The sequence below is a fragment of the Vigna umbellata genome, chromosome 8 (genome assembly GCF_029865625.1).
Source record: "Vigna umbellata cultivar VRB3 chromosome 8, Vumbellata_1.0, whole genome shotgun sequence".
Classification (NCBI taxonomy): Eukaryota; Viridiplantae; Streptophyta; class Magnoliopsida; order Fabales; family Fabaceae; genus Vigna; species Vigna umbellata.
Window position 1 is genome coordinate 24,893,707 of NC_142172.1, and position 27,767 is coordinate 24,921,473.

General features: G+C 37.7%; 2 protein-coding genes across 2 annotated transcripts; both read left to right on the forward strand.

Moving 5' to 3' along the window:
• The first annotated feature begins 6,869 nt into the window (after positions 1 to 6,869).
• LOC124837005 (uncharacterized) lies at positions 6,870 to 8,431 on the forward strand. Its single transcript, XM_047312280.1, has 2 exons — positions 6,870 to 7,084; positions 7,378 to 8,431. The coding sequence occupies exons 1-2, from the start codon at positions 6,870 to 6,872 to the stop codon at positions 8,429 to 8,431; spliced, it is 1,269 nt and encodes a 422-aa protein (XP_047168236.1).
• A 4,834-nt stretch (positions 8,432 to 13,265) lies between these two features.
• On the forward strand, positions 13,266 to 15,475 carry LOC124837006 (heat shock factor-binding protein-like). Its single transcript, XM_047312282.2, has 5 exons — positions 13,266 to 13,362; positions 13,559 to 13,612; positions 13,820 to 13,843; positions 13,932 to 13,974; positions 15,158 to 15,475. The coding sequence occupies exons 1-5, from the start codon at positions 13,360 to 13,362 to the stop codon at positions 15,298 to 15,300; spliced, it is 267 nt and encodes an 88-aa protein (XP_047168238.1). The 5' UTR covers positions 13,266 to 13,359; the 3' UTR covers positions 15,301 to 15,475.
• The last annotated feature ends 12,292 nt before the right edge of the window (positions 15,476 to 27,767 follow it).

Genomic DNA, 27,767 nt, shown 5'->3' on the forward strand with positions numbered 1-27,767 from the left:
GGAAGAAGGGTGATGATAATGTAGTGGGTGCTATAGAAATAATTTATAAAATCACAACCTTTACAATATTTATAATTGTTTAAATGTTGTCCTTCAAGTATGATGAGTGGGGGTGGTCATGAAAGTCTTGTATTGAAAACATGAAAATGAAGTGTTTCCAGAAGCATGGCCAACCGTCATGGTTATTATGTGATAAGAGCTTAAGGTTGTTGGAGATAGATCAGAAGGATTAGGCTTAGTCTTGTCCCAATAACAAACACACATGACCCCGGTGATGTCTTTTCTTGCATAAGATTTTCCATGGTTGCGTTATCTATTTTGAGTTTGAGGATGTTGAAAAATATAAAATCCAATTAGCTGGATAATGAATTCATTTTGTATTTGTAGAAAGTGTTACGTCAATATCGTTAATAAATCTATTATTATCCCTTTATAATCCCTTAAGAAAAAAAGCAGGAGGAAAGCTAAAAATGAAGACAGAGTAAGGGAATGGGAAAACTGGTGAGGATTGGATGGGAGTTTCTATTGTTCATGTACCGGGTTTTATGATAATTTGTTATCATGCTTGAAATTTTAGTAGCTAAATGTCCTTAATCTATTGATGAAAATTGTATTTCGTTCCCGCTTCAAAATACATATCAATTTCATTCAGCAAACGATGTTAGAGTTTCCTTCTTCTTCTTGCAATTCTCTCTCCTTATTGTCTCTCCTCGCTACTGCAAAGGCCATGGAATCCGTATCCGACCTTAATAACTTCACCTTTTGCTTCCCTCGTTGTGAATCCCTCCTCCCCATCTTCCGTTTCTTCTTCACGCTTTATTCCAGAAACTCATTTTTCACCCATACCAAAACCGACTTTCAAAAATGGGTTTTAGGAAAATCTGATAAGGAAAATTAAAAAAGATCACGGTGGGAGCATTGAATTATTGTTTTGCAGGCCTCTGGAAGAAGGTTGAGAGTGACACTATGAGGGAACAATAAAAATGGGGTTTTGGAGTTCACGTCACTCCTAAATTATCTCCCATTTTATTGGTTCACGAGAGTTGTGACATCCTAATTATATATATAAAGCATATATAATAAAGATGTCATCATTTATTAATATAGGAAAGCAGTTAAGAGTAATTTAAGGATTACAATCATCCTTAGAATAGCATGGAATTGAAAACTTAGAGTATTAGGGTTTCTCCCTAGAAATTACATAGAATTTAAAGCTTTAAACGTACAAAAGTTCATCAAAGCTAACTAATAAAAGCTAGCGAATCTAAGCTGCAACATTGTCTTCCCCATCAAGTACGGTTTCCAACGTATCCTCCTTGTCATCTGCTCCCGTATAATGAATTATACGATCATTGCACATACCCAAACACAAACAAGTAGGGTGAGCTAACATGCAACCAATCATTTATGAAACATGCATGCAAACCTCATATAATAATTATGTCATACATACTCATACAACAATCACATCATACATACTCATCCATTACTTTGATACACATGGTAAATTGACATCACAAGACTTGTTACTTTATAACCCGACTCGTCCGGACTAGAATGATTACCGAGCTATGGCGGGTCTTGCACTCGTGGTGGCTTTATGAAATTTGGGCACTACCGCCTTATGAAACTTGGGCACTACCGTCCTACCATAGTCACGAGGTTAATCCGTCATCACTCACCTTGGATCATATGGAAGCACCCAAGACTAGGACCTCCTGCTACTCCTCACCACATGGTTCAATCCTCTCTACATGAGAAGAAAGACCACTGGAGTTTCAGGATGACCCCCAAAACTGAGCTACCATGTAATCATTCTATACACCCCCACATCACCACCATGTATCCTCTCCTTGAGGATCATGGAATTGCGTTCATGAATCATACTGTCACTTTGAAACTTAACTCAAGACATGAATAATCATATATCATCATATTATCACAGTGAATCTAACATATCTCATACATTCACATACTTTCCACATAAATCACATCATTATAATTCACAATCATGTTCATATGCATAAATTCAATTACAATATAATAAAATACAATCATCACAATTATAATTCATAATTCCATATCTACCACAATAACATGAATTCATTAGACATTTCCATTCCAACAAGATATATTACACAATAATTTAACAATACAAAATCTGTTCAATAGGATTTAAGTTAAAAACTTATCGAGTAGACTTCCAGGAAAGAGAGGTGCGTCACAATGGACAACTTAAGTACCAAGTCTTTCCTTAGCCAAAGTGTTCCTCAACTAGTTTTTAACAAATTTCTTATTTAAAGATTCAAAACAACAGCATATAATATTTACACCGAATTTCAACATAGATAGATATACAGTAAGCATTAACAGTATTCACACAGAATTTCAAGATATGAATAGTAATAAAACAATATTAAATCATAATATAAAAGCATAGAAAGGTTAGCTCCCCTACCTCTATTCCAGACTTAATCTCCTGCTCCGAATTTGTTTCCCCGAAAACTCTTCAGAACCTCTACTCTTCTTGAAATTTCTCCCTAACTCTTTCTTCTCTATTTCTCAAGCTCTCACTTGATTCCTCCTCTCTTGGTGCAGAATACCCTTCCCTCCCATGGCTATTTATAGGTAAAAAATTTTACTATTCATTAATTTTTTTAATATTATTTATTATTTTAATATTATTTAAAAATAATATTTTAATCATCCACTTGATTAAATCTGATCCTAATTTCTTCCTTTTTTTTTACTATTCACTATTCACTATTCACTATTCACTATTCACTTTTTACTATTCACTATTCTATTCAATTTTCTTAAAAAAAATCCTAAATAAGTTATCAAAAATTTGAACCTCTCCTTCTAGAATTACTATAATTTTATATCCAAAATTTACATTTTTCTATCCATTAAAATTATTATTACTAATAAAATGCTAAAATTTACTACTATAAATATTTTTCATGAGTCTTACAAGAGGCCTTGAAAAATTGATTCCCAAAACACTCTCTTAAAGTGGAATAAGATCAGAGTTAAAGTAGATTTAACTCTAGTACAATACTTTAATTAACTTCTACATATAAGACATTCAACATAGGGATTAAACCGAGTCATATTAGATTGAAGGATCAACCCTTTGGTCTGGGATGACTCGACTTTACTCTTCGACACAAGTCAATTTAAATTGACCATCGGCCCAAACCTACTCGAGTCGACCTTTGGTCAAGAGCGACTTGAGTTGACCTCTAGCCATGGTTGACTTAGCTTAGTACGAACTCTGATATGGATTGCTTGGCCTTAACCAACTCAACTTAATTATTTGGCTGAAATTGGCTTGATTTGACCTTCAGCTCAAGCCAACTAGAATCAACATTCAATCTAAGCTTGCTTGGTCTGACCTATTATCCCATGACAACTCGACTTGACCTTCTTGCCAAATCGGTTTAGGTATTAGCACAGACAAGCTTCGCTTGACCTTTGGTCTAAGTAGCTCAACTCCATTCTTTGGTCTGACCAACATGACTAAATTTTGTGGCCCAACTTATTTGGCTTGAATTCTATCAACCTTAACTTAACCTTAGATGCAACTTGACTTGAACCCAACTTTAACAACCTACTTGACTTAGTTCCTACCCAACCTTATCTATATTAACTTAAAGACTGATTCACATATACCAACATGATGACTATCCCTTACTTACGATACTTTTGGTGCTATTTTGACCTTGTAAACATTTTTTATGTTGGCTATTTTAGTCTTGTAGATTTTTTTTGACTCCGATATGTGGATTAAAACCAAATCCTATATATTTAGCCAAATTGACAACTTTATCAATTTGATAAATAGAGATCCAACTATAAATTCAAAAGTTAGAAAGGATTTATATAAAGAGTTTCTTTTATTAGTATTTCTATTCAGTTATAAGAGTTATATTAATCCCATTCGTATTCAAGAACTATACCAAAGGGAATTAGTTAAATGAGAAAAGTAATGAAAAAAAAGCCATTTAAAGGATCTATAACGTAGAATAGATAATGTACCATAAGGACTGGGCGGACGTACAATGTTAGTCAACCGGACGTCCGTGCTTTCGTAAACACTACCTAACTGCGCGACCTTGCCACTCGTCATCCGGATGAATAACAATTCATCAGATTATCAATTAACCAGATTATGGCCGGCCGGTTGTAAACCCTAACAGTAGGGGTCGGCCGACCATATCGCCAATTAACCAGATTAGGATCAATGGGAAAGAAGAACACAAACACTGGACGAATTATATGGATGAGTATGTTATTGGGGTAATCAATTTCATCTTATCCACTCTCATATATTTTAGGAATGCATCATTCTTTTCATCAGTGTTAATGTCACTCTCTAAATTACTTTGCGAAGAAAGCCTATCCTTAATTACGAGTTCATACAATTCCTAGCATCCCTAGTAATTAATTCTGAAGCACAGAAGCTTAAAGGCAACCAACCCTCATATCCCTATGTCTAGGCAATATGCTATTGGGAGAATTTTCCCGGATCTAGATTTCCCCTTATGTGTCCATATCGACAAAATCAATAATCATGACATCGAATGAGTTAAACAATGCATGCTTTGAGCAAAGAAGAAAAACCCTAACTATTAATGAAAGAAAGCATGTATCTCAAATAAGATGTTTAAACACAAATTCCATATATGAGAGCTTCAAAAGATTACATTGACTCCCCAACAACAAGAAGAGTTTAGTTCACCATATTCATGGTGAAGCTAGATGAAATACAATGAAAGGGTGAAAGATAGAACCTTCGAAAGTAGAGTAGGTAGCCTTAGCATCCAAGATCTTCCTCCAAGGGGTGGAAAAGTGTGTGTTTGCTTCGTCCTCTGCCAAAGATACAAACCCTAGGAAGTCCTAAAGCTTATATATTATTCGAAATATTACAGAAAAGTGGGCCTAAGCCCAAAATAATGTCGCTCAGTGGCAAACTACCGCTCAACGGTAAGTGCGTGTGTTGAATTCTTCCCCTGAGCTGCACTTTCACCACTCAGCGGAGCCAACGAGAGTTCGTTAGTGCCGCTCAGCGGTAAACTGGCGCCGAGCGGTACTTGCGGCTTCTCTTCTTTTGCACTTTTTGACTTCTTTTATGATTCCATCTCTATCCTTCTTCACTTCTTTCATCAAATTCACCTTAAAACCTGCATAAAACACTGAAATCAAGCATAAACCTGTCCAACTCTCTTATTTCCAAAAATATAAACAAAAGCATGATTCCAAGCTAGTTGCTAAGTGTTAAAGGTTGCTTTTAGTATCAATCTTAAGCATGAAAATAACAGTTTTTCAACTGTTATCACGGGCCAGTCCCCGAAAACCGGAGAGACGTAGGGGATCCCGGAACGAGCGGTCTGACCGACAGCGCTCGGAAAGGCGGAGTAGTCGAAGCAGAAGCAGAAGTCACGATCGTCCTCTGAGGGGACACATCAATACCATATCGGGTGGCTTTGCAGGGGGAGGATCGTCTGCATCAGCCTGGAAGGGTCACGTATAGGCCTTACAGTCCGTTCACTCAGTGGCGAAGCCCCGGCGAACGTTGCCTCCCATCACGTTTTCACACGAAGACTTCCACGCGCCTGACCCTAACTAGGATGACCCGATGGTGATAACAGCAAAAATAGCCCGATACGGCGTGAGCAAAGTCCTAGTGGATCAGGGAAGCTCGGTGAACATCCTCTACTGGAAAACGTTCCAGCAGATGGATATTTGCAGGCGAGAGGGTAGACACCCGAGGATACGTCGATCTACGCACGAGGTTGGGAACCGGACGACACAACGAAGAGAAGAGGGTTAGATATCTTCTGGTGGAGGCTAATACTTCCTACAACGTATTGCTAGGTCGCCCGTGCCTCAATGCCTTTGGAGCTATTGTATCAACCCCCCACCTCACCATGAAGTATCCTTCAGACAGAGGAACAATCTGCATCGTCCGGGCAGATCAGAAGACTGCCAATGAGTGTTATGCCTCGGGGTTAAAAATCCACACTCGCCAAGTGAAGCGAAGAACGAGCGGATCAGAGGTAGCTATGGCCGACCTCAACCCACGAACCAACACCGATTATCGATTGGAACCCCTAGGGGAGACGCAACCGGTGTTAATTGGGACAGACACTTCCCAAACAACGACGATGGCCCAGGGACTAGCACCCGAGGCGAAGTAGGAACTTCGGTCCATCCTGTGGGAAAACTGCAACCTCTTCGCGTGGACGGCCGCTGACATGCGGGGGATCCACCGCTCCGTCATGTCTCATAAATTGGCACTCTTCAAAGACGCAAGGCCGGTTGCACAGAAGAAGAGACGAATGGGTGAAGAGAAGAGAAGGGCGGTAGAGGAGGAGGTGAAGAAGTTGAAGGAAGCCGGGTTCGTTAGAGAAGTGACGTATACCACTTGGCTTGCCAATGTGGTCATGGTGAAGAAGACCAGTGGGAAATGGCGCATGTGCACCGACTACACAGATCTGAACAAAGCCTGCCCGAAAGATTCTCACCCTCTACCGAGTATAGACGCTTTGGTGGATGGAGTGTCATGACATAGAATGCTAGGCTTCCTAGACGCCTACTCAGGGTATAACCAGATACCCATGTACGAGCCGGATCGGGATAAAACGGCCTTCATCACCGAGAAGGCCAGTTTCTGCTATGAAGTAATGCCTTTCGGTTTAAAGAATGTTGGGGCCACCTATCAACGCTTGGATGATAGGATCTTCGAAAAGCAGATCGGCCGGTGCATGGACATTTATGTAGATGACATGGTCGTCTGTTCTGTCGACAGATGATCTCATATAGAGGACTTGGAAGAGGTGTTTCGACAATTGCGAAAATTTGGGATGCGCTTGAATCCGGCCAAGTACACATTCAGGGTGGCGGCTGGAAAATTCCTCGGGTTCATGCTCACCTCTCGGGGCATCGAGGCCAACCCCGATAAGTGCGAGGCTGTGTTACAGATGCAAAGCTCCACCACCCTTAAGGAGATCCAACGGCTGTTAGGCCGACTCACAGCTTTGTCGTGGTTTATCCCAAGGCTAGCTGAAAGGGTTGTCCGGTATTACAGAAAATGAAGAAAGGACTTGCCGTCAAGTGGGATGCCGAGTGCGAACAGGCGTTTCAGGACGTTAAAGCCATCCTGATGAAACCGCCGGTAATGAACCGTCCTACGCCAGGCGAAGACTTGCAGATCTTTTTGGGCGTATCGGATTCGGCGATCAGCGCGATATTGGCGCAAGAGCGGCCCGAGCCCAAGCTCGTGTACTTCATCAACCGAACACTTTAGGATGCTGAGTTCTGATATCAATAAGTGGAGAAGGTCGCTCTGGCCTTGCTGAACGCATCCCGTAGGCTTCGGCCGTACTTTCAAAGCCACCAAGTGGTAGTAAGAACCGACTACCCCATATCCAAGATTTTGAGGAAATCGGACCTTGCGGGGCGAATGGTCACGCAGGCCGTGGAATTATCGGAGTTCGGCCTACGTTACGAACCCAGAGGATCAATCAAAGGACAACATCTGGCCGACTTCGCTGCCGAATTGCCTCAGGAAGTCAACGAAGAATGGAACCTTTACGTCGACGGGGCGTCCGGGAGAACGATAAGTGGAACTGGCATAGTCCTTGAAGGCCCGAACGGATTTTTGTTGGAACATTCCTTGATATTCAAGTTCAAGGTATCCAACAACCAGGCGGAATATGAAGCCCTGGTAGGCGACCTAGAACTAACAAGAGACATGGGAGCGCGGAGGGTGGTGTGCCGGACGGACTCCCAACTGGTGGTGGGTCAAATGAATGGGGAGTTTCAAGTGAAAGAGGAGCAATTGCTCCGATACTTCCACAAAGCGACAGCCCTAGCCAAGTTGTTTGACAGAATCGACATTCGGCACATCCCTCGTGAAAACAACACCCGAGCGGACATGTTGTCGAAACTAAGCTCAAGCAAGGAGAAAGGGCAAATAACGACGATTATACGCCAAGTATTGCTACAATCTTCGGTCGAGTGCATGTCGGTGGCGAATGTTGAGGAAGGGGATTGGCGGTCGGAGATCCGAAGACTGATGACCAAGCAGGACGCCGGACAGCCCGTTAAATCGGCAGACGCGAAGAAAATTGCTTGTTACCTATTAGTGGGGGACGACCTATACAGAAGAGGATTCTCCACCCCCCTCCTCAAATGCTTGGGGAAAGAGGAAGCATGCTACGTGATGGACGAACTCCACAACGGAATATGCGGTTTCCACACCGGGCGTCGGACCTTGAAGGCCCGGATACTAAGAGTAGGATATTACTGGCCGACGATGGAAGAGGATGCGAAGATACTCGTCCAGAGATGCCTCTGCCGCCAGGCCCACACCAACAACACTCACCTGCCACTCCACACCCTGCATACAATAACATCGCCTTAGCCATTCGCTCAGTGGGGTATGGATATTGTTGGCCCATTCCTAGTAGGTCGAGCGCAGAAGAAATTCCTCCTTGTAGCTATAGACTACTTCACCAAGTGGTTAGAGGCCGAACCTTTAGCGACCATTACGGCATCCCAAGTGCAAAAATTCTGCTGGAAGTTGATATGTCGGTTCGGGCTCCCTCGTACGATCATTACTGACAACGGTCGGCAATTCATCGACAAAAAGTTGGTGGAGTTCTACACGAGTTTGGGCATTAAGCACGTCACTAGTTCGGTGGAACACCCTCAAACGAACGGCCAGGTAGAATCCATGAACAAAACCAGAGTAGCCGAATTGAAGAAGCGGCTGGACGAGAAGAAGGGAGCATGGGTGGACAAACTTCTAGAGGTATTATGGGCTTACCGGTGCACACCGCACGGAACAATTGGCGAGACCCCCTTCAATTTGACATATGACACTGACGTTATGCTGCCGGTCGAACTAGGAGAACCTTCGTTGCGACGCTGAATGAACGACCTTCAACTGAATGAAGGAGAGCTTCGATTAGAACTCAACTCCCTTGAAGAACGAAGAGACCGGGCGACATTACGAGCCGAAGCATGCAAACGCATGGTGGAGAGAAAATACAATTCCAAGGTCAGACCGAGAAACTTCCAGGAAGGCGATCTGGTGTGGAGGACGGGTCCACGAACACGGCCGCCAGGCTCGGGGCAGGCTCTTGGACGACAGGGACAGGTCCTCCAGCCGCTTCGACAAGAGGGGCAGGTTGTGGTTCCGCAGTAATCTTTGGTATCCAGCTGCCGAATTTGACCGCTGGACAACAGGAGGACGAAGAGCGGGCGTAGGTACCTTCGCCCGGGCGGACGACGAGCTTGCTCCAGCTCTCCTCTTGGAAGCCATGAAGTTGGATTGACGGGGGGAGGAGCAGTCATGAGATCTGGAAAAAACAAAGAAACTCAACTACGTTAATGTCGACATACTAAAGAAAGACGAATTCAACATAAGAATACCATACCGAACGCCTTTCGTTCACAATCCTCATGACGAAGGCATTCGACTAAGTGGCGGGCAGAAATGCGGCGAGGGAAGGCGTTGATAGTCCGCACAGCCTCTAGGTCGGCCGAGTTCATCACTCCCACGGGAAACACTTTTATTTTTCGAGGTTTCCTTGTCCAATAAAAAGGGAACAACGAATTCCCCGCAGCATCAATGAACTCATGACGGCCGGCTTCATCGATGATGATCTTGAAATAATGATGTTTGAAGTTTTTGAACGAGTCAGAGAACAGACGGAAGAGTGTCCTATCCCGGACAGAGGTCAAAGACCCCCAACCACCATTAGGGAGCGAACGAACCTCGAAATAGTGGAAGAAGACGAGGATGGTCGGAGTAACACCCACGGCCAAACACATTGTAAGAAATGCCTGAATGGCCGCCCAAGAGTTAGGATGCAGCTATGCCAAGGCAATGTTTGCTTCCCGAAGAACGACCATCTGAAACTCGGTGAAGGGCACCCAAACACAAAGTTGCTCGAAGACATTAGCATACATGTAGAAGAAGTCGTCCGGGCTCGACCTCTTCCCATAGTAGACTCGTTCATTCCTTAGACTAACCCCCGCCCGGATCAACCTAGAATCCTCCACATCTCGGACGATATGAAGACGGTTGACCCTCCAGGTTAGTAGCTCGCTAGCACCATACGCCGAGGCAAACAAGCTCGAACCATAAAAAGCCCAGTCATACTCCGTCACCACAGTGCCGTCACCATCCTGCTCAAAAGGGGAGCCATCGATACCGATGCCGCCCTTGAGCAAGAAGATGGGAATCTCGTTGGTGATCCGAGTACCCACGACGTTAGGAGAGCCGCGTTCCCCTTTAGGAGACCGGACGGACCCTTCCAAAAACGAGGACGACACCAAACTTGAAGAAGCGCCACGCTCGCCATCACCGCCCGCCGAACTCCCGCCGCTTCCGCCCGACGACTCGAAAGAAGATTCAATATGGACGACAACCATTTATTACCTGAGAGAAAATGAATACCGAGCTTGAAGAAAAACGGAGAAAGTGAAAATGACAGCGCCACCTCTCCCTATTTATAGAAAAAACTTTCATAACCGTCAAGACATCGGCACCGTCAAAAGCCAGCATGATCAACGTCTAGATGCAAAACCGCTCCAAATTCCGCCTCTACGAGCGCGACACGTGTATTCTCGCCCAAATCCAAGTTCGAAATTTATGGCCCAAAAGCCCATTGGATCCGACCCAACACCCTAGTCCAATGTCCCTCGCTACCCAGCAACCAGGATGGACGCCACACTTAAACCCAACGTACACTGTGTGTACTAGGGCTTGGGGGGCTTGTGTACCATAAGGACCGAGCGGACGTACAATGTTAGTCGACCGGACGTCCGTGTTTTCGTAAACACTGCCTAACTGCGCGACCTTGCCACTCGTCATCCGGATGAATAACAATTCATTAGATTATCAATTAACCAGATTATGGTCGGCCGGCTGTAAAACCTAACAGCAGGGGTCGGCCGGCCATATCGCCAATTAACCAGATTAGGATTAAGATTAAGGTAAGTGATTGTTAAGAGCTATTGGGCTGAACTTGGGCCGTGATTAACTTTTCACTAATCCCAAGCCCATAACAAAAACTATAAATACAGGTCAAAGGTGAGTGGTAGATAGGTCGTATTCACTGCGCATTTATTACTGTTCCATTGAAATCGCCATTGCTTTGGTACTGACTTTGGCATCGGAGAATCTTTGACAAATTCCCCCCAGACGACTGGAGCGAACAAGGAGATTGGAGTGAAACCGGACGACAACAAGACAGTGTGAGGGTATTTGGTAACTCAGTCCCCATAACCGAAACAGAGAAGGACCTTAATTTGTCAATTAAGAAAAAAAAAACTAGTTTTATTGGAGAGGTTCCTTTGAGAAATATCCTAGTAATTAAAAACATCATTAGATTCTCTGAGCTTGACTTCTAATTAGAAAATAAATCCTTTTAAGGGAAATTGCTTTGTATAAGGTTTTGAAGTTCTTTTTTTTTTTGTATATATGAGAATCTTAATTGTCGCACTAATGATGCTTCTTCTGATTGTAATTGGGGTCATTACCAACGAAGAAGAGGCGACGTGACTTCGGCGATGGCCAGTCAAGGCGACATGTTGATCATAGTAATGAAGATTGAATATGGTGATGGCTAGGTGTGGTGGTTTCTTTTTCGAAACCGATTTCACGGTTGAAGAAAGGAATAAAGGAGAGGAGATGTGGTTCGTGACACTCGTGCTCCCTAATGACGTCTCCGGTGGTGACCACCGTCGTTGATGACATCTTTGAATGACTATGGGAGTGACGAAGACACTGGTCCTAGAACAACAATTGTGATGCGCACGTGAGAGAATTAGGAAACTTGGAGATTTTTGTTTCTGAAGAAGAAAAAGTTGGGTTGGGCTCAACGTATCCCCTATAGCCCCACTTTTATCTCTGCACCCTTTGTGATTATTTTCCACTTTTATCTCTGCACCCTTTGTGATTATTTTTTTTATTCATTTTCACTCTCATATATATTAACCACATTCCCCAAGTGTTTTTGTTTTATTGTTGGGTTTGTACTACTTTTTTTGTTGTTGCCCTCTACATTGATGACCGAAAGGGTAATCATGGAGGTGATTGGAGAGAATCAAGAGGATCCTCCTAAAGAGGTTGCAGAGAAAACCTTTGGGGGGAGGGGGGTGGTTATGAGTGGGTAGATCCTTTAGGCAATAAATATTTTTCCAAGTTCAAGTGTTCAAAGTTGCTAAATTCTTGGTTGAATGGCATATATATGTTTGAGAGTGCCGAGGTAGAGAACATTATTTCATTTAAGAGAGTATGCACCATAGATAATGTTTGTAGGGGTGTAAGGAAAATTTTTTCTATGTGTACATGCCTTTTATTGTTCAGTTACACATCTGATCACCCTTTGACGTGTTCACCATGGGTGTTCTATGTTTCTTGAATGTTGCATCGACACAACTTCATCCAAATAATTGGGGTTGTCTTCAAGCATTTTGGTTACAAAATGTTGCTAACTACCGAAAATAATAACATTGGTTGTGTAAAATGTGTGCAAATATCTCACTTGCTTCAAATTTTGATTATTTTCTTTTTACGAATAGTGCAATCCAAATCCCAAAATCTTATATTAATAAAATTAGAGCGGTCAAAACGGGCCATCCGGCTCGACCCGCCCCACCACGGGTTGGTCACTTAGTGAGCCAATCCAACCCGGCTCATTTATTAACGAGCCAGAAAAATTCGAACCCGGCCTGACCCACCACGAGTTGGTGGGTAAACGGGTTGGCTCACTGGCTCACTTAATTACAATTTTTTTTAAATAAAAAAATTACAAACTTTCTATAATTTAAATTAAACAAATTTCACTCCCAAGTTTCACTTCCAAAATGAGTGTTTAATTAATTTTGAAAATAAGAAACTTAAATGATTTTTTCAAGCAAAAACAAAATAATAAATACTTTTATAAAATTAAAATTAAATTTTAATAAAATAAAATTAAGTAGGTGGATTGGTGGGCCAACCCGGTCCACCACGGATCCAACCCGCATGAGCCCAGTTTAAATGAGCCGAGTTGAAATCTGACCCGCATAAAAAAAAAATACAATTTTTTCAAATCCAACCCGGCTCAAATCCATGGTGGGTCGGGTTGATCCGCGGATTGTGACCCATTTTCACAGCTCTAAATAAAATTAAAATAAAACACCAAAAAACTTTCAAGAATTAAAAGGGTACTTTTGTACTTACACATTAACTTCTGGGATGAGATTAAATTGAAACGGTCTCATATTTGCATCTCATATCATTTTAAATTGAAACCGCGGAGCTGAGTATTTTGCAGCTGCATCAAAAATCATCTCATGGTTAGGGTTCTTTCTCTGATCCTTTCTATCTTCTTCGTTAAAATATTATAGCCAAGTTAACATGTTATTGTTCTTGAATCCGAGTCTACATGTTCTTGAGATTAGGGTTTTCGGAATTTGGGATCCCGTTTCAGCAAGAAATCCCAAGGAGGCCCGTTGCTCATTGTACTCATTTTTTTTTCCTTTATGACTGCAGGACGGACAGGATTCACAGGACCCTAAGCAAAACCCTGCTGATATGACTGCCTTTGTAAGTAATTATTGGTTTTTATAAATCAATTATTTCGTGTTGTTCCCTTCAATTTTGATATTTGATGTGGCTGGTTTCCATTTACACCGTCAATATGGCTACTCTGCATGTTTATCCCAATTTTGTGCAGTTTTTTTTAGTTTCATGATATTTGTGTTAAGGGAATCGAAATCTGACCTTTGTCTACCCTACATTGTCTGTTTCCAGGTGCAAAATCTTCTTCAGCAAATGGTGAGTTGTATAGTATAGGTTTCTAGAGCTGCATTTATGATTTTTTTGGAGTATGATACTCTGCTGCTAACTAGATTTTTTTTTCCAGCAAAATAGGTTCCAGACAATGTCCGACTCCATTGTTACAAAGAATATCCTTTATTTGTGCCTTTCAAGTTCTTTAAATGAGTTTGCTGGAATTTGTTTATGAAATTAATTTCGGACAATTATAATTTGTGCTTGACTTTCTGTTCCTCCCCCTCTCTCACCTTCTCTCTAGATTGGGATTTGATTCGAAGTGGAGGATAGGATATCCAAGTGGGTGTTTGGTTTGAGAAAATGCATTTTTTTTTTGTTTTCAAAAGTTTGTATAGGAAATAGTGAAAACAATTATTTTAATTATTTTTTTATTTTCTATTCTAGCATTTCTTGTTCTAAATTTTTAAAAGCAGGGATATTTTTGTAACCAAGAGTGAAAATAGTGAATGAAATAAGGAAAGTTTATTCATATGAAGGCCCTAAGGTGACTTACATTCTGTTAACAACTTACCTATATTTTACTGAACAGTCTTGCTAGGAATCACATTGGGTAGTTAGTTAAGGAAATGAATGAATTCTCAAAGTTTGTTGATATAATATTAAACTGTGATCTGTTAGGTTCATTTTACATTGTTTCATTTGACTATTTGTGTTTTGTTACCAATATATAAATCTATTTCTCTTTTGTAAATCACTGGCAACACTCCAATGCCTCGTAAACTGTGATTTATGCAATGTTAAGATGTGATCTGCTAGTATCAGTTCTCATTGTTTCATTTGATAATGTGTTTTTGATTTGTTACCAATACATAAATCTGTTTCTGTTTTTTGTAAATCCCTGGCAACGCCCCAATGTCCATGAACTGTGATTTGTACACTGTTGAACTGCCATTCATTTAAGTTCACATTGTTTCATTTGATTATTTGTGTTGTTCTGTTAGCAATATATGAATCTACTACTTCTGTTTTGTAAATCACTGAAAACACTCCAATGCCCATGAAAATGGGTTCATGCCATCAGTACTCAAGCCAATGACATGATTGCATGTATACATTGTTAGGATCCAGTTATGTGCCGTCACCTAATAGCTTAAGCTATTGGGAGTGGTAACACCCTGACATACACAGTAACCCTAATAATAAATTACAACTGTGCATAGGTGCATCTTGACATTTTTCTGTGCCTATGGGCACAATGTGTGTATATATGGTGCTTCCAGTTTTATTACCCGAGTGTTTCTAGACTTGCCAAATACTTGAACTCTGAAAAAAGTGTTTTTCTTGACATTACTGCACTTGATGATATGGGAAACCGTATAAATGAGTTGGAGCAAAGCATCAATGATCTAAGAGCAGAGATGGGAGTGGAGTCCTCTCCATCACCTGTGCCCACTGCTAAGCCAACAGAGGACGAAACCAAGGAAGGGGGTTCAGCTTAAATGACGTTCTGATTTCATTTGCTACATTTTTCATGTATTGCATTGTACAAGGATTTTGGTTTTCTGCATCTATATATGTCTGCTGAAGTGGTTTGGAAAACAGAGTGCATCTAATCATTTGTAGCTAATCGTATGTTTTTTTTTTTTTATGATTTAAGGGTAAACCAATTTTTTATGTTGCAGCTTGCTCCCTTTTTAACTCAGCATGCTCCTGGTGCAGGAATTCATACCCCTTAATCCAGGGTTTCTGTACTTATATTATTCACTTTTTATTGTGTCTACAAACCCTATTTATTTTTAAACTTTTGATGGTTTTGAAAGAAAGCTGTTGTTGTAAAACCGATATACCAATTGTCAATGCAGGATTTGCGATTCTATATTTAAATTCAGCTCCGTACGTGTTAGTTTTTGACATCATTTTAACAACTTCGTCATAAATTGGCAATTGCTTGTCTGTAGTCACACTGTTCATCCAGTCCTCCTTGCGCCGTCTTCCATTACCTATATTTACATCCCATTCTATTGTCATAAAAGACTAGTTTTTCATGCTGCAAGCAATGTCCTTTTTTTTTATTTCTTTTTTTAACACTGAAGTTTTAGGAGTAAACTAATACTAATTTGAGACCACACATGGTGCTTGCAATTTTCAATTCTTAGTATTCAAGTGCATTTTATTAATATTGTTAGCTAGAACTAAATTAATCTTATTCAATTTTAAGCACTTAAAACTCAGTTTATTAAAAAAAAAACAGTAATTTTAACTTTTGTTTAAATATTGGTTACTGATACAAATGTTTCTCCTTCCTTGCCTTTCTTTCTTTCAAATGCTACCAACATTACTCTTTAATATACTTATGAAGTCCCATTCCAGTTTTATGGAACCCCGCTGCGATTTTCTATTTTCTAATAGATTTTGACAAACAATAAAAGTAGTTAAAAAATGTCTACTTTTAGTTTTTTTTTTATTCTGCACTGAGTAAATGGAGAAAATTGAATAGAAAAAGCTAAGCAAATATTAGCAGAACAGGAAGAAAAATCTTGTAGGTACAAGAAAGATCAATATGCATAAAAAAGTTTTATAAAATTGAAAGTCTAAGGATTCAATGATTAATTTTAGAGTAATTTTCTATGTTTTCATAAAGGAAGATGTTTCTTTTACACCATTTGCACTCCGTTGACAACTTATTTTTAAAATATTTTAGTCATTAATTAACTTTTATATTTATAAAGAAATAAAGAGATCGAAGGGTATATTAGTGACTTTAATTACATAAATTACTTATAGTTATCACCGCTGTTTTATAAATTAATTATAACTATTACAATCACGACTATTATTTTATAAATCAAGGCTACTGTTTATAAATTGCAACTATTGCAATTACAGCTACTATTTATAAATTACAACTGTTGCAATTACGGCTACTATTAATATTGGATAAGCTTGTCTGCATTTAGCTTTTAAAAAAGTCTGTTTGTACTTATGTTCTTGGTTAATTTTTATTTTAAAAATAAAAATGTTTTATTTGTTAAGAATAAAATCCTATGTACTTCTTAAATAAGTGATTTTTCAAAAATTGTTTATTTCATATATTTGTTTTTTAAAATTCAACTAAATTGACAAATTGTTTTTACCACTACTACGACTAGTCTCTCATCATTATTGTTACTAAATTATTATTTACATGCCATCAACTAATAATCAATTACTATAATATTCTACTATTATTCTTTTTTTTTTTTCATTTGTTGTCATCATAATTAGTTTCAACATTACTTATGCATTATATTACTACACTAATCACCATCAACTTTGGTTGTCATATGTAATACTCATTATTAGGACCTTCATAATTATGGTCATTGCCAGCACTAGTATCTTACTTTACAGATATCATTACTAAGCGTAACACTACTCATCTCTTTACTACACATTAATATTAGTAAGATTCAAATGTAATCTCAAAATTTGAAAACTAAAAACAACACATTAATATTAGAAATTATAAAAATAAGAAAGGATTTTAGTTCATAAATATTTCACAAATTTGAACAAGTACATCGCTAACTGAAATCAGAAGTTGTTTTTCTCAAAGCTTGGTTTTGTTGTCTGAAATGGGAACTTTCTTAGTTTTGTCTTTACGCTAATTGCTAAAATCAAATTAGAGGAATCATATTCATTATTTTTTTGTTGCCTTAGATCACAAGCAAATATAAATTAATTGCTTTAATTAATTTGTTTTTTTTTGTTATCGAAGCTAAATTTAAATGTGAATTGATACTTTCTGATTTGATTTGTATTTTTTAGCTCAAATAACAAACAATTTTATGGAGACATAGGAGAATACATTTTATATGCGCTTTTATATGTGAAGTGTGAAATATTTTATATATTTTTTTCACTTTATTTAATTGTTATTTGATATTTTGATTTAAAATTTATATAATTATAATTTTTTTTTAAATATTTGAAACCGAGGATAAAAATATTTTTTTTAATATTGAATATTTAAAAATTATATATTTTCTTTTATACGATTTTTATATTTTTATAAAAAATAATTAATTGATATTAAAACCATTAGAAAACATGTACAAGTACGAGTATAGGTATATTTGTTACTTGATGGAGATGGGGATAAAACAAAAATCTTATATTTGTTGGGTATGAGGATGTATTTTTTAAATTTTTGGAATGAATATGAGATAATAAAACTTGTCCCTGTTCTGCCCTGTTGCCATCTATATCTCTGAAAGACTTTGGATAAATGTCATATTATATGCCTTTAAAATATAATAAGTTGACCCCTATTGCCATCTATATCTCTGAAAGACTTTGGATAAATGTCATATTATATGCCTTTAAAATATAATAAGTTGACCGATTGCAATTTTGTAATAAAATGGTAGACTTATCATGAAATGTCTAGGTTTACTTATAATAATAAGTTGACTGGTGACATTTTTGCAACGAAGTTTAAACTTATTATGATTGGTGTAGATAGATCTATCATAATAAGTAGGTATGGTGTCACAATTGTAATTAGAGGAAATCCGTTATTAAATGACTTGTCATAGTTTATGTTTACCATGTTTGTTAATTTAATACCACTCATAGTATGTTTGAGTCCTTACTCACGATTTCTCTCAATTATTTCATTCCTCCTCTTCATGTTGTCTCTCAAGCAATTCACAACTCAAGCTTCCTATCTTAACTTTCATTCTTGCGAACTTCATTGTTGCATCTTGTATTCTTGCAACTTCCGCTGTGGTTGTCCTCCTTCATTACTACATTCTCGCAAAGAGGTAAGTTATTGAATCCTAAAATTAATTATATTCAATTTTTCTTCAGTTTTGTGATTGAAATAACAATATGTTTTGATTGTTGCTTACATACTGCACATTTGTTTGTTGTTGATGTTACTCATACGATTGCTTTGGTAATGTCATCATGAGTTATTGTTAGGAACAAAGTTGAGGTCAAATAGAGGAGGACGCGATATGGTTGATCATATGCAGGCTGCTTGGCAGCGGATTTGCGGTGGGTAGGTTTGCTAGTGAGAGACACTTGTTGATGGTGTACATGGAGATGGAGAGTGGTGGGGCTTCAATAAAAGGTTTGAGAATAATCTATATTTTAGTTGGAAGTGGGAGAGTTAAGGAAGCTAGACTTACTATGTCATAATATGTTGGACTTATTATGAATGATATTTGTAACCTGACGTAGTAAATTTAGTTTACTATGTTAGGTCTTTCGCAGCATCATAGAAAGCGTGCATTTTCTATATCACCTACAACTATGATGCCAAAATAAGTGTCATAATAAGCCTCATACATTTGACATAAAAAGTCCTTAGTATGAACATTTCTCGTAATCTAGTACAACTTGATTCGATAAAACATATTGAAATTGACAAATAGTTCATAAAAAATGATATTGACAAAGGTCTAATTGTTATAATCTATGTTAATAATAGAACTCTAGTTAGCAAACATATTATGTAAGAGAACTCCCAAAGAAAAATTCTAAGATCCAATAAATAAGTTGAAAATGATCGATATTCATTTAAATTTTTTGAGAAGAAGTATTCTAAATAAGGGATTATTAAGATAAAAATATCTTGTTATCTCCATACTAGGAAGAATATCTTGACAATCTACTCATTCATTCCAATAAAAAATGTTTCCTTTTTAAAGACAGAGTCACTGTTACAAATATAAGAGTTGAGAATTTAATAATCATATTATTCCTTTCATTATTCATGTAATTTCTTCTTATGTTAACTTAAGCTTTTTAAAAATTAAGTCACTCAAAAAGGGATGATAAATAAACTCATTTCCATGGGTATTGTTTAAACACGTCCTCATTTTGACAAGAAATTCTACCATTGATTGGTACGGATATAAGTATGGATAATATATAATTTTTGTAATTGGGTATGGGGAGGAGATGTGTATACATATTTGTTACATCCCCATCCCTATAACCGCCCTAATACTCATCTTTGTTTTCATCGTTGTTCTTGTTTAAATTACTAAAGTACCTACAATTTATTAGGTAATATATATATGCCGCATTCCAGGTCAGCCAAGTCACGTGGAAGGACTTCTCTCGTAGGCGCTGGGCGGTGTAGGGTTTGGGCTGAGTGAAAAATTGCTTTTGTATTTCCATTCCACAAGCAACTTTCCTTTTTGGCTCCTTTGCTTTTCTTTGTTGATTTAACTTCTTGGATGGCTCAATCATGGTCTCCAAGCTTTATTAGTCCCTACAAAACAAAGTATAAGTGTTTTAGTTAAGAAAAAAAGGACTTTTATAAGTAACCTTCCATAGAAGTAAAGTGTTAGGTGATCCTTCTTCTTGAATCTTCCTTGCCATGAATCTAGTAAGAGGTCCAATGTGATTCCTTGATGGTCTTCCATCACAGTTTAAACTATTCTATTTGTGTGAATCTTGATTAATTTTGACTTTATTTTTATTTTTCTATTTTTATTTTTATTTTTATTTTTATTTTTATCCTTTTTTGTGTGTTTTGTGTCATTTGTTTTTGTTTTTGTACTAACAGTGTTTTCTAGGGTTTTGTGTCTAATGCTTGCAGGATGCAATTCAGACAAGAAGTTAACTATATGGACACTCAGTTCCACCAAGGTAATTTCAACCACTGGTGGAAACCTCACTTAAACATGGATCAAAGTCAATTTGGGCAAGCTGCCGAACAATTTGATAGGCTGCCACAACAACAATGGCAACAACAACCCTCTCTTTCGGAAAGAATGGCTCACATGGATGACACAATTCAACAGTTAATGTAGATGTCTGATTCTCATCATAAAATCAATCAAGCATCATTCAGAAGGATAGGGAGCCAACTTGGTCAAATAATTCAGAAGCTAGATGATCTTGGGAGTAACATGAAGGCTAACCCTAGAGAGGAATGTCAAGCTATTATCACTAGAAGTGACAAAGTTTTAGATGAGAGAAAAATAGAGAGAAAAGAAGAAATGTTGAGTGAAAAAGAGAAAGATGTAAAGGAAGAGGAAGAAAAAGAAGAGAGAAAAAGTGAGGTTGAGAGAAAAGAAAAGGGGAAGAATGTGGAAGAAGAGAGAAAAGAAACATAAGAGGTTGAGAGAGAAAAGAAAAAAATTGAGAAAAATCTTTTGTACCCTAAGGAGTGTTCCAAGGAGGAAAAAGAGAGGGAAGAAAAGAAAAAGAGAGAGAAGGAGGATGAGAGAAAAAAGAAAGAATCATATGAAAAACCACTTCCTCACCCAAAGAAGTATCATAGGAAGGAGAAGGAAAAACAGTTTGAGCGTTTCATGGAAATCTTTAAGAAATGTGGAGATTAAAATTCCTATCATTGGGACACTACAACAGGTTCTTGGATATATTAAATTCTTGAAAAAATTCAACAAAAAGAAAAAAAAATATCCAAAAAAGGGAACAATTGAGGCACAGGGCAATTGCAGTGGGTCAAGCTAGTGATGTTAAAGAAGAGCTTGTTGGGAGGCAACCCAATTTCTGATTTTGTTTTTTTATTTAATTGTGTGGTGTGGATTTGATTTTGTTTTGCAGTAATGACAACATCTGCTGATGGATGATGGACAACATCTACTGAGGGTTTAGTTGTGTGAATGATTTTTCTGAATTCTGGGACTTGAGAGTTTACTTGTGTGAGTTTTGAGCTTCAGAGTTTTGTGCATAATTGATATTACTTTGGAAGCATGAATGATTTTGCCCAAATTTTCTGTGATTGAACTACCTTCTTGTAGGTTTCATATGATCAAGGTCATCATTTGTTATCCCTTATTCTTCTTAACCTTCACATGATTTCTGTTCACTGAAAAGAAGACAATTTTTTTTTACCTTTGAACCTTGAGCCTTATGTATGTTTGGAAAACCCTTTTTGAAAATCTTTACCTTAAGTTAAGTTGAGAACATTTGTAAGGTATTGATAAAGGTTCAAGTTTGAGGTTGCTGGAAAGAATGGGAAAGAAAAAAAAAGCATTGAGCTAAGCAATGAGCATTTGAAAAGAAAAAGAAAAATGAAAATAAAAGAAAAGAAAAGCTCATGACTTAACTTAAGGATGAAATCACAAGTGTCTCTCTCTTAACTTAAGGATTTTGCTGACTAGAAAAACCAATAAGTTACAAGCCATGAAAAGCCCTTGTGATGAAAATTTTCTTGTGAGTATGTTTGATTATGGTTAAATGAAAGGCAAAGTTAATCTGTGTGACATTGTGGTAGCAGAGTGAAAAAGACACCAACACCTCACTATACCCCTGTGATTTAAGTGATACACTTTTGAGTGTTTGAGTTATACACTTTTGAATGCTTGAGTGAAACACTTTCCCTAGTGAGGAAGAGTTCTTTGAATTTCTGATTACATCTTTGCTTAGTTGATTAATCATTCTTAAGGATAACATCTGTTGAAGTATATGAGCATCACATTGATTTTAATTGAATTAAGGCATCTGCACATCTTGACTAAGTTTTGTATGCTGAGTTGATAAAAATGATTGCTTGTCTGAAAGAAAAAGTTTTTGAAAAAGGTTGAGTCGTTGCAGTGATTGTTGTGAAACGCTGAGTTACAATCTGTTTTGCTTGAGGACAAGCAAAGTTCTAAGTTTGGGGTTGTGATAACGGTTGAAAATACTGTTATCTGTTATGTAATTTTGATACTAAATGCACCATTTTCTGCTTAGAAACTTGCTTGGAATCATGTTTTTCTGTTAAGTTGTGTGAATAAGAGAGTTGAGGTTGAATTTAATGCTTTTATGACTAATTTCCCTTGTTTTGATAGAAAATGAGATAATATGGAAAGCAGGGATGAAGTGCCATGGAGATGGAGCTTAGAAAGGCCTGAAAAAGCACTAGAAGGGAGGAATGCTCGAAGCTTGGGCGTCATATCTAAGGCTTAGACGCAGAAGACCACCACTCACCGACTGGGCGCCCCTTTTGGGGCGCTTGAGCGCCGGAGGCTCGAAGCTTGGGAATTTTCTGCAAGGCTTGAGCATGGAAGACCACAGCTCGCCACCCGGACACCCTAAGTGGGGCGCTTGAGCGCCACTAACTCGGGCTTGGGCTTTGTTTCTCTTCTATTGTCGCTCTATGTAAAGGACCCAAATGTCCTAGGTTTGGTATCTTTGGCTGGAGCAGCACAACAACACTCTCTTCCACTCTCTGAAGGCGGATTTGGATGCGAAAGCGTCCTTCCTCTACTTTTAGGGTTTTGCTATCTCATGCTTTTCCATTATTCATCTAGTCTCTCCATGTCTATGGGGAACTAAAATCTATTTGTTGTTGGGGGATGATGTAACCTTGTGAACTCTCATGTATTTGAATTGATTCTTAATAACACATGCTTTTTTCATTAATTGTTAGAGTAATTCATCTATGCTTATTACATGTTTTGTTTAACTCATTCATCGCATGATTTATGAATTGCATGAGTGTCGGGAGGTTCGTTACAATTCAGGTTCTTGTTGAATTCTCCCAAGAGTAATATTGCTCAGGGATGAGGGTATGAGTCTTGGTCGTCTTTAAGCTCTTGATCTTCACATTTAATTACTAGGAATGCTAGGAATTGCATGAACTAGTGATTAAGGACAGGCCTATTTCGCCGAGGGAATGGGTTTAGGTGGTTTAGTGAGTGATGTTAACATTAATGCATAAAGAAGAATTCTTACATACATGAGAGGGAATTTGGTGAAATCTAACCCCAACAACATACTCCTCTCATTACAAACAACATTCGTTTATCATTGTGCTCTTCTACTATTGATCAAATTGCATTCATATTTAATTTTCAGTCTTTTGCATCTTAAACCAATGATCTCGTTTTATTTAAGTCTTAATTAATCGAGTTATCACACAACTGTATAGTGCCGAGAGTCTTCTGGGATACGATACTTGGTCTTACCATTTTATATTACTTGTGCGATTTGGTACACTTGCCAATCATCAACACTGGCTAGAAAAAGTGATTGAAGCAACCAAAAAGGAAATCAAGAATTTGGTTGTTGAGCAAGGAGAGGAAGTTGAATTATGGCAGATATCCCTACAACAAATCTCCCAATTATCACAAACAAAAACTGGAGCAAATGGAGTACGCAGATGAGAGTCTTGTTTTGGTTTGAAGATGTCAGGAATGTTATGGAGGAAATTGGACCAGGGCCTAATCTTGGTGATTCAGAGGATCATAAGGGAAAGTGTTGGGAATACATAACTCAAGCCTCCGGTAGTTAGAATTTTGAAATTATGTTAATTCTGTTTCTCTTTAACTGTAATACGCTGTGTATAAATACATTACACTTCTGGTGCAAAATATAGAGAGATAATACAATTTAGAAATTCACTCACACTGTTTGTGCTTATATCATTCTTTCTTACTATGTTCGGCTATTCGCTAATACCATTTGATCGCACACTTTGTTCATGCACTCACGCGTTTCGGTCACGCCCTTCAGTCGCTCTCTCACACTGTTCGGTCTCGGTCACACAGTGTGCTCAAATCCTTTTCTCTACCTTTCTAACAAAGATGATATTCCTATCGCTTAATGAACCTACTACACGTTCAAGTATATTCTCCATATATGAATTTTTTCTGAGTTCTACACAAGAGTTCATGGTTCTTTTTCTTGCACTGTCTACAATATTATGGAAAATCTAGAGTTGCTCAATGAACACTCTTCATCTTCTATTTGACAACAAAAAATAGGGTTCTTCAATGATAATTGTTGAGATTGTTGATAGGGGAGCACTGGTTTAGCTGAACCCACAATCTCAGTGATATTTGAGTTTTTGATGATGACAACACATATTTAATAACACACATGTATTTGGTGTTACATGTTTTATGCTTACATGTTATATGCGTTTTTAAGAACATGATTGTGTTGTTTATGTTGTTCATTGCATTTCACTGTATTATATATGTGATTTTATACATGAATGCATGACACATGTTTATGGAAAAGAAAAACAACAAGCACTTTTGTTGAACTTAAATTGTGTGGCAAAACAACAGTTTTAAATCGATTTCATTATGGGGTGAGTCGATTAAAATTCATGTCTTTGCACAAACTTTTTCAAGTATGTTGTGAGAGTTTTTCAAAGAGAAATGTTTTCAAAATTGTTTTACACTGTTATAAAGTCGATTACATGCGTATTGCATTCGACTGAGTTTGTTATGTTTTGAATAACTGTTAATGCTTGATATAACTCTCACAATGGCTATTTTTTAAATATGTTGACTAAGCATTAAATGAAATTTGACTGCATTAATTGTACATTCAATTAACTGCATTGATTGTTGCTAACTACAATAACATAATTGCTACATTTGACTGCATTAGTAGATTAGTCGATTAAAATGCGTCAGAGTTGTGTTTATCTATAAATTGACGCGAATTTGATTTCTATAAGAACTTTTGTGAATCTAACAGTTTTGTGATATCTTTTGCAGAAAGTGCATTCTTACAGAAAGAGAGAAAGAACTTCAAGAAACAAGAAGTGACTGTGGTGATCATTTACTCTTGGATTCTTGAAGAGCAAGTTAACTGCACGTAAAAGGCTGATCATATCTGCACATTAGGTGTAACTGTGAGATCAGAGGCTACAATCTCTTGAAGATTGGACTAAGGTTCCCTGTTGTGATTATAGGAAGAAGAGCGTGTTGCGTTCTTGACTTTGAGGGTGGCTCAGAGGGTTTAGACTGCAGTAGAGGGGATTCTTGCTGCTAATTTGTTTGTATACTGCCTATATTTTGATTAGAGGGTTAGAAAGGTGTTTTATATTTTTGACGTGAGGTCGCTATAAAAGCCTTGTTGTAAAAATCTTGATCATTATAGTGCATTGGCTTCCTATGGTTGGAAGGACACTAGATGTAGGCTTGGCCGAACCAGTATAAAAACTCAGTGTTTGATCTTTCTATCCCTACACTCTTTTATTCAGTCAACTTCTTTTTTTACTCAATCGATTTAACTTTCGTTGCATAAACAAGTCTTTTACCTTGCGTTTCAAGAAAGTTATAAAGGCATCACTTTTGGTGAAAAAGATTTTGAAAGTTTTAAATTTTATACTTCACCAATTCAGCCCCCCCCCCCCCTCTTGGTGTGAGAAATTGAGCCATTCTTTTTTAGCAATTGGCACCATATCTGGTTTTCATAAAATATTTTAAAAACTAGTCGATTACTGTTTTCATTAAATCGACTGATCCTGGAAAATGACATCTATTTCTCAAACTATGAAAAAAGTGAATATGCTTTTGAACTAGTGCATGTTGCATGTAATGATAAACGTAATTCCATTACTAATGGATTTTATGAATCTTTTGAAACATATCTGTTGCGAAACAAGAAAGGTGGTGTAGATGGGTGTTTAACTCTTGACAAGTGTAACCGAATCGTATCAAGTAATAAAACTGATAAGACCAAGTATCATTCTCCCAAAGGACTCACGGCCTAGACAATTATGTGATTTATTGATTATCTAAGACTTGTAGAACCAATTCTTGTAAGTTTTAAATGCAAAATATTGAAAAGTAAATATGAATGCATGTATTGATCAATGGGTAAGAAGAAACATAACACATGGTTTGAAATATATGAATGAATATGTTGTTGGGGTTTATCAATTTCATCCTATCCACTCTCACGTAATCAAGAATTCATCTTTCTTCATTAATTGTTAATGTCACTTTCTAAATTACTTTAAACCTGATGTCTCGGCGAAGAAAGCCTAATCATAATCACTAGTTTACAATGTCTTGTCTCCTTAGCAATTACTCATGCATTACACAACACATAAGCTTAAAGGCAACCAACCATCATAGTCCTATGTCTAGGTTTATACTACTATTGGGAGAGATTCCCCAGATCTAGATTTCTCCGTATGTGTCCATATCGACAAAATCAATAATCATGACATCGAATGAGTTAAACAATGCATGCTTAGAGCAAAGAGGAAAAACCCTAACAATTAATGAAAGAAAACATGTATCTTTAAAAGATCTTGAAGAACAAATTCAATACATGAGAGCTTCAAAGGATTACATTGATTCCCCAACAACAATAAAGGTTTAGTTCATCATATTCATGGTGAAACTAGATGAAATACAATGAAAGAGTGAAAGATAAAACCATAGAAAGGTGAGAAAGGAGTTGTAGCATCCAAAATCCCCCTCTAAGGGGTGAAAGAGTGTGTTTCTACTTCGTTCCCAGCCAAAGATGCTTGACCTAGGTTAACTAGAACCTTATATAGTATTCTAAAGATTACAGAAAAGTAAGCCCAAGCCCATAAGAATTCCGCTCAGCGGTAAATTACGCTTCGATTTTTTTGAAACCGAAACGTATCAAAATGCGGTGGTAATTGTAGTTTTTACGAAACTATGTGTCTCGATTCAATTGGAACCGATGTCTAAGGGGTATACTGTCTCGGTTCTCTGACCAACTAAGGCAAAAAAACACTACTTCCCCTCAACAAATCAGACTTTTCACCTGACAACTTTTTCAAAATAGGTCTCCTACCTCGGTTCTATGCAGAACCGAGACAATATGTCTTGTCAAAAGCTGACAACCTCTGTATTTGAACTTTTTAAATCCATTTGAACCGATGTCATAGGGTCTTTATGCCTCATTTTAACCGCGAACCGATGCCTATAGTTAGAAATGTTTTCAAATTTTGCTATTTATAATTTTATTTTGAATGTTTTCTGAAAGGTTTACGCATCGGTTGTCTTTAAAACCAAAAAGGTTTATGCATCGATTGTCTTTAGAACCGAGGCAGTAGGGTCTTATCAACTTGGTTTTCTGCTTAACCAAGGTAATAGCCTCTTCGATAGTTAAAATTCAAAAACGTAAAGCAGTAACCGCTCTTCGAGGGAAGTATCAGTGATGATAAAGTAAGGTTTCATACCTTATCGAACCCTTTCATTCTCCCCTTCCACAATGTTCTCACCATCACCATCCT

Bases quoted from the DNA above. Each gene is read 5' to 3' on its own strand.
- LOC124837006 (XM_047312282.2), top strand. The intron at 13,613-13,819 runs GTAAGTAATTAT...GTCTGTTTCCAG, and splicing joins CTGCTGATATGACTGCCTTT to GTGCAAAATCTTCTTCAGCA. The intron at 13,975-15,157 runs ATATCCTTTATT...ACATTACTGCAC, and splicing joins CGACTCCATTGTTACAAAGA to TTGATGATATGGGAAACCGT.
- LOC124837005 (XM_047312280.1), top strand. From the start codon at position 6,870: ATGCGCTTGAATCCGGCCAAGTACACATTCAGGGTGGCGGCTGGAAAA. The intron at 7,085-7,377 runs GTATTACAGAAA...CGCATCCCGTAG, and splicing joins CTAGCTGAAAGGGTTGTCCG to GCTTCGGCCGTACTTTCAAA.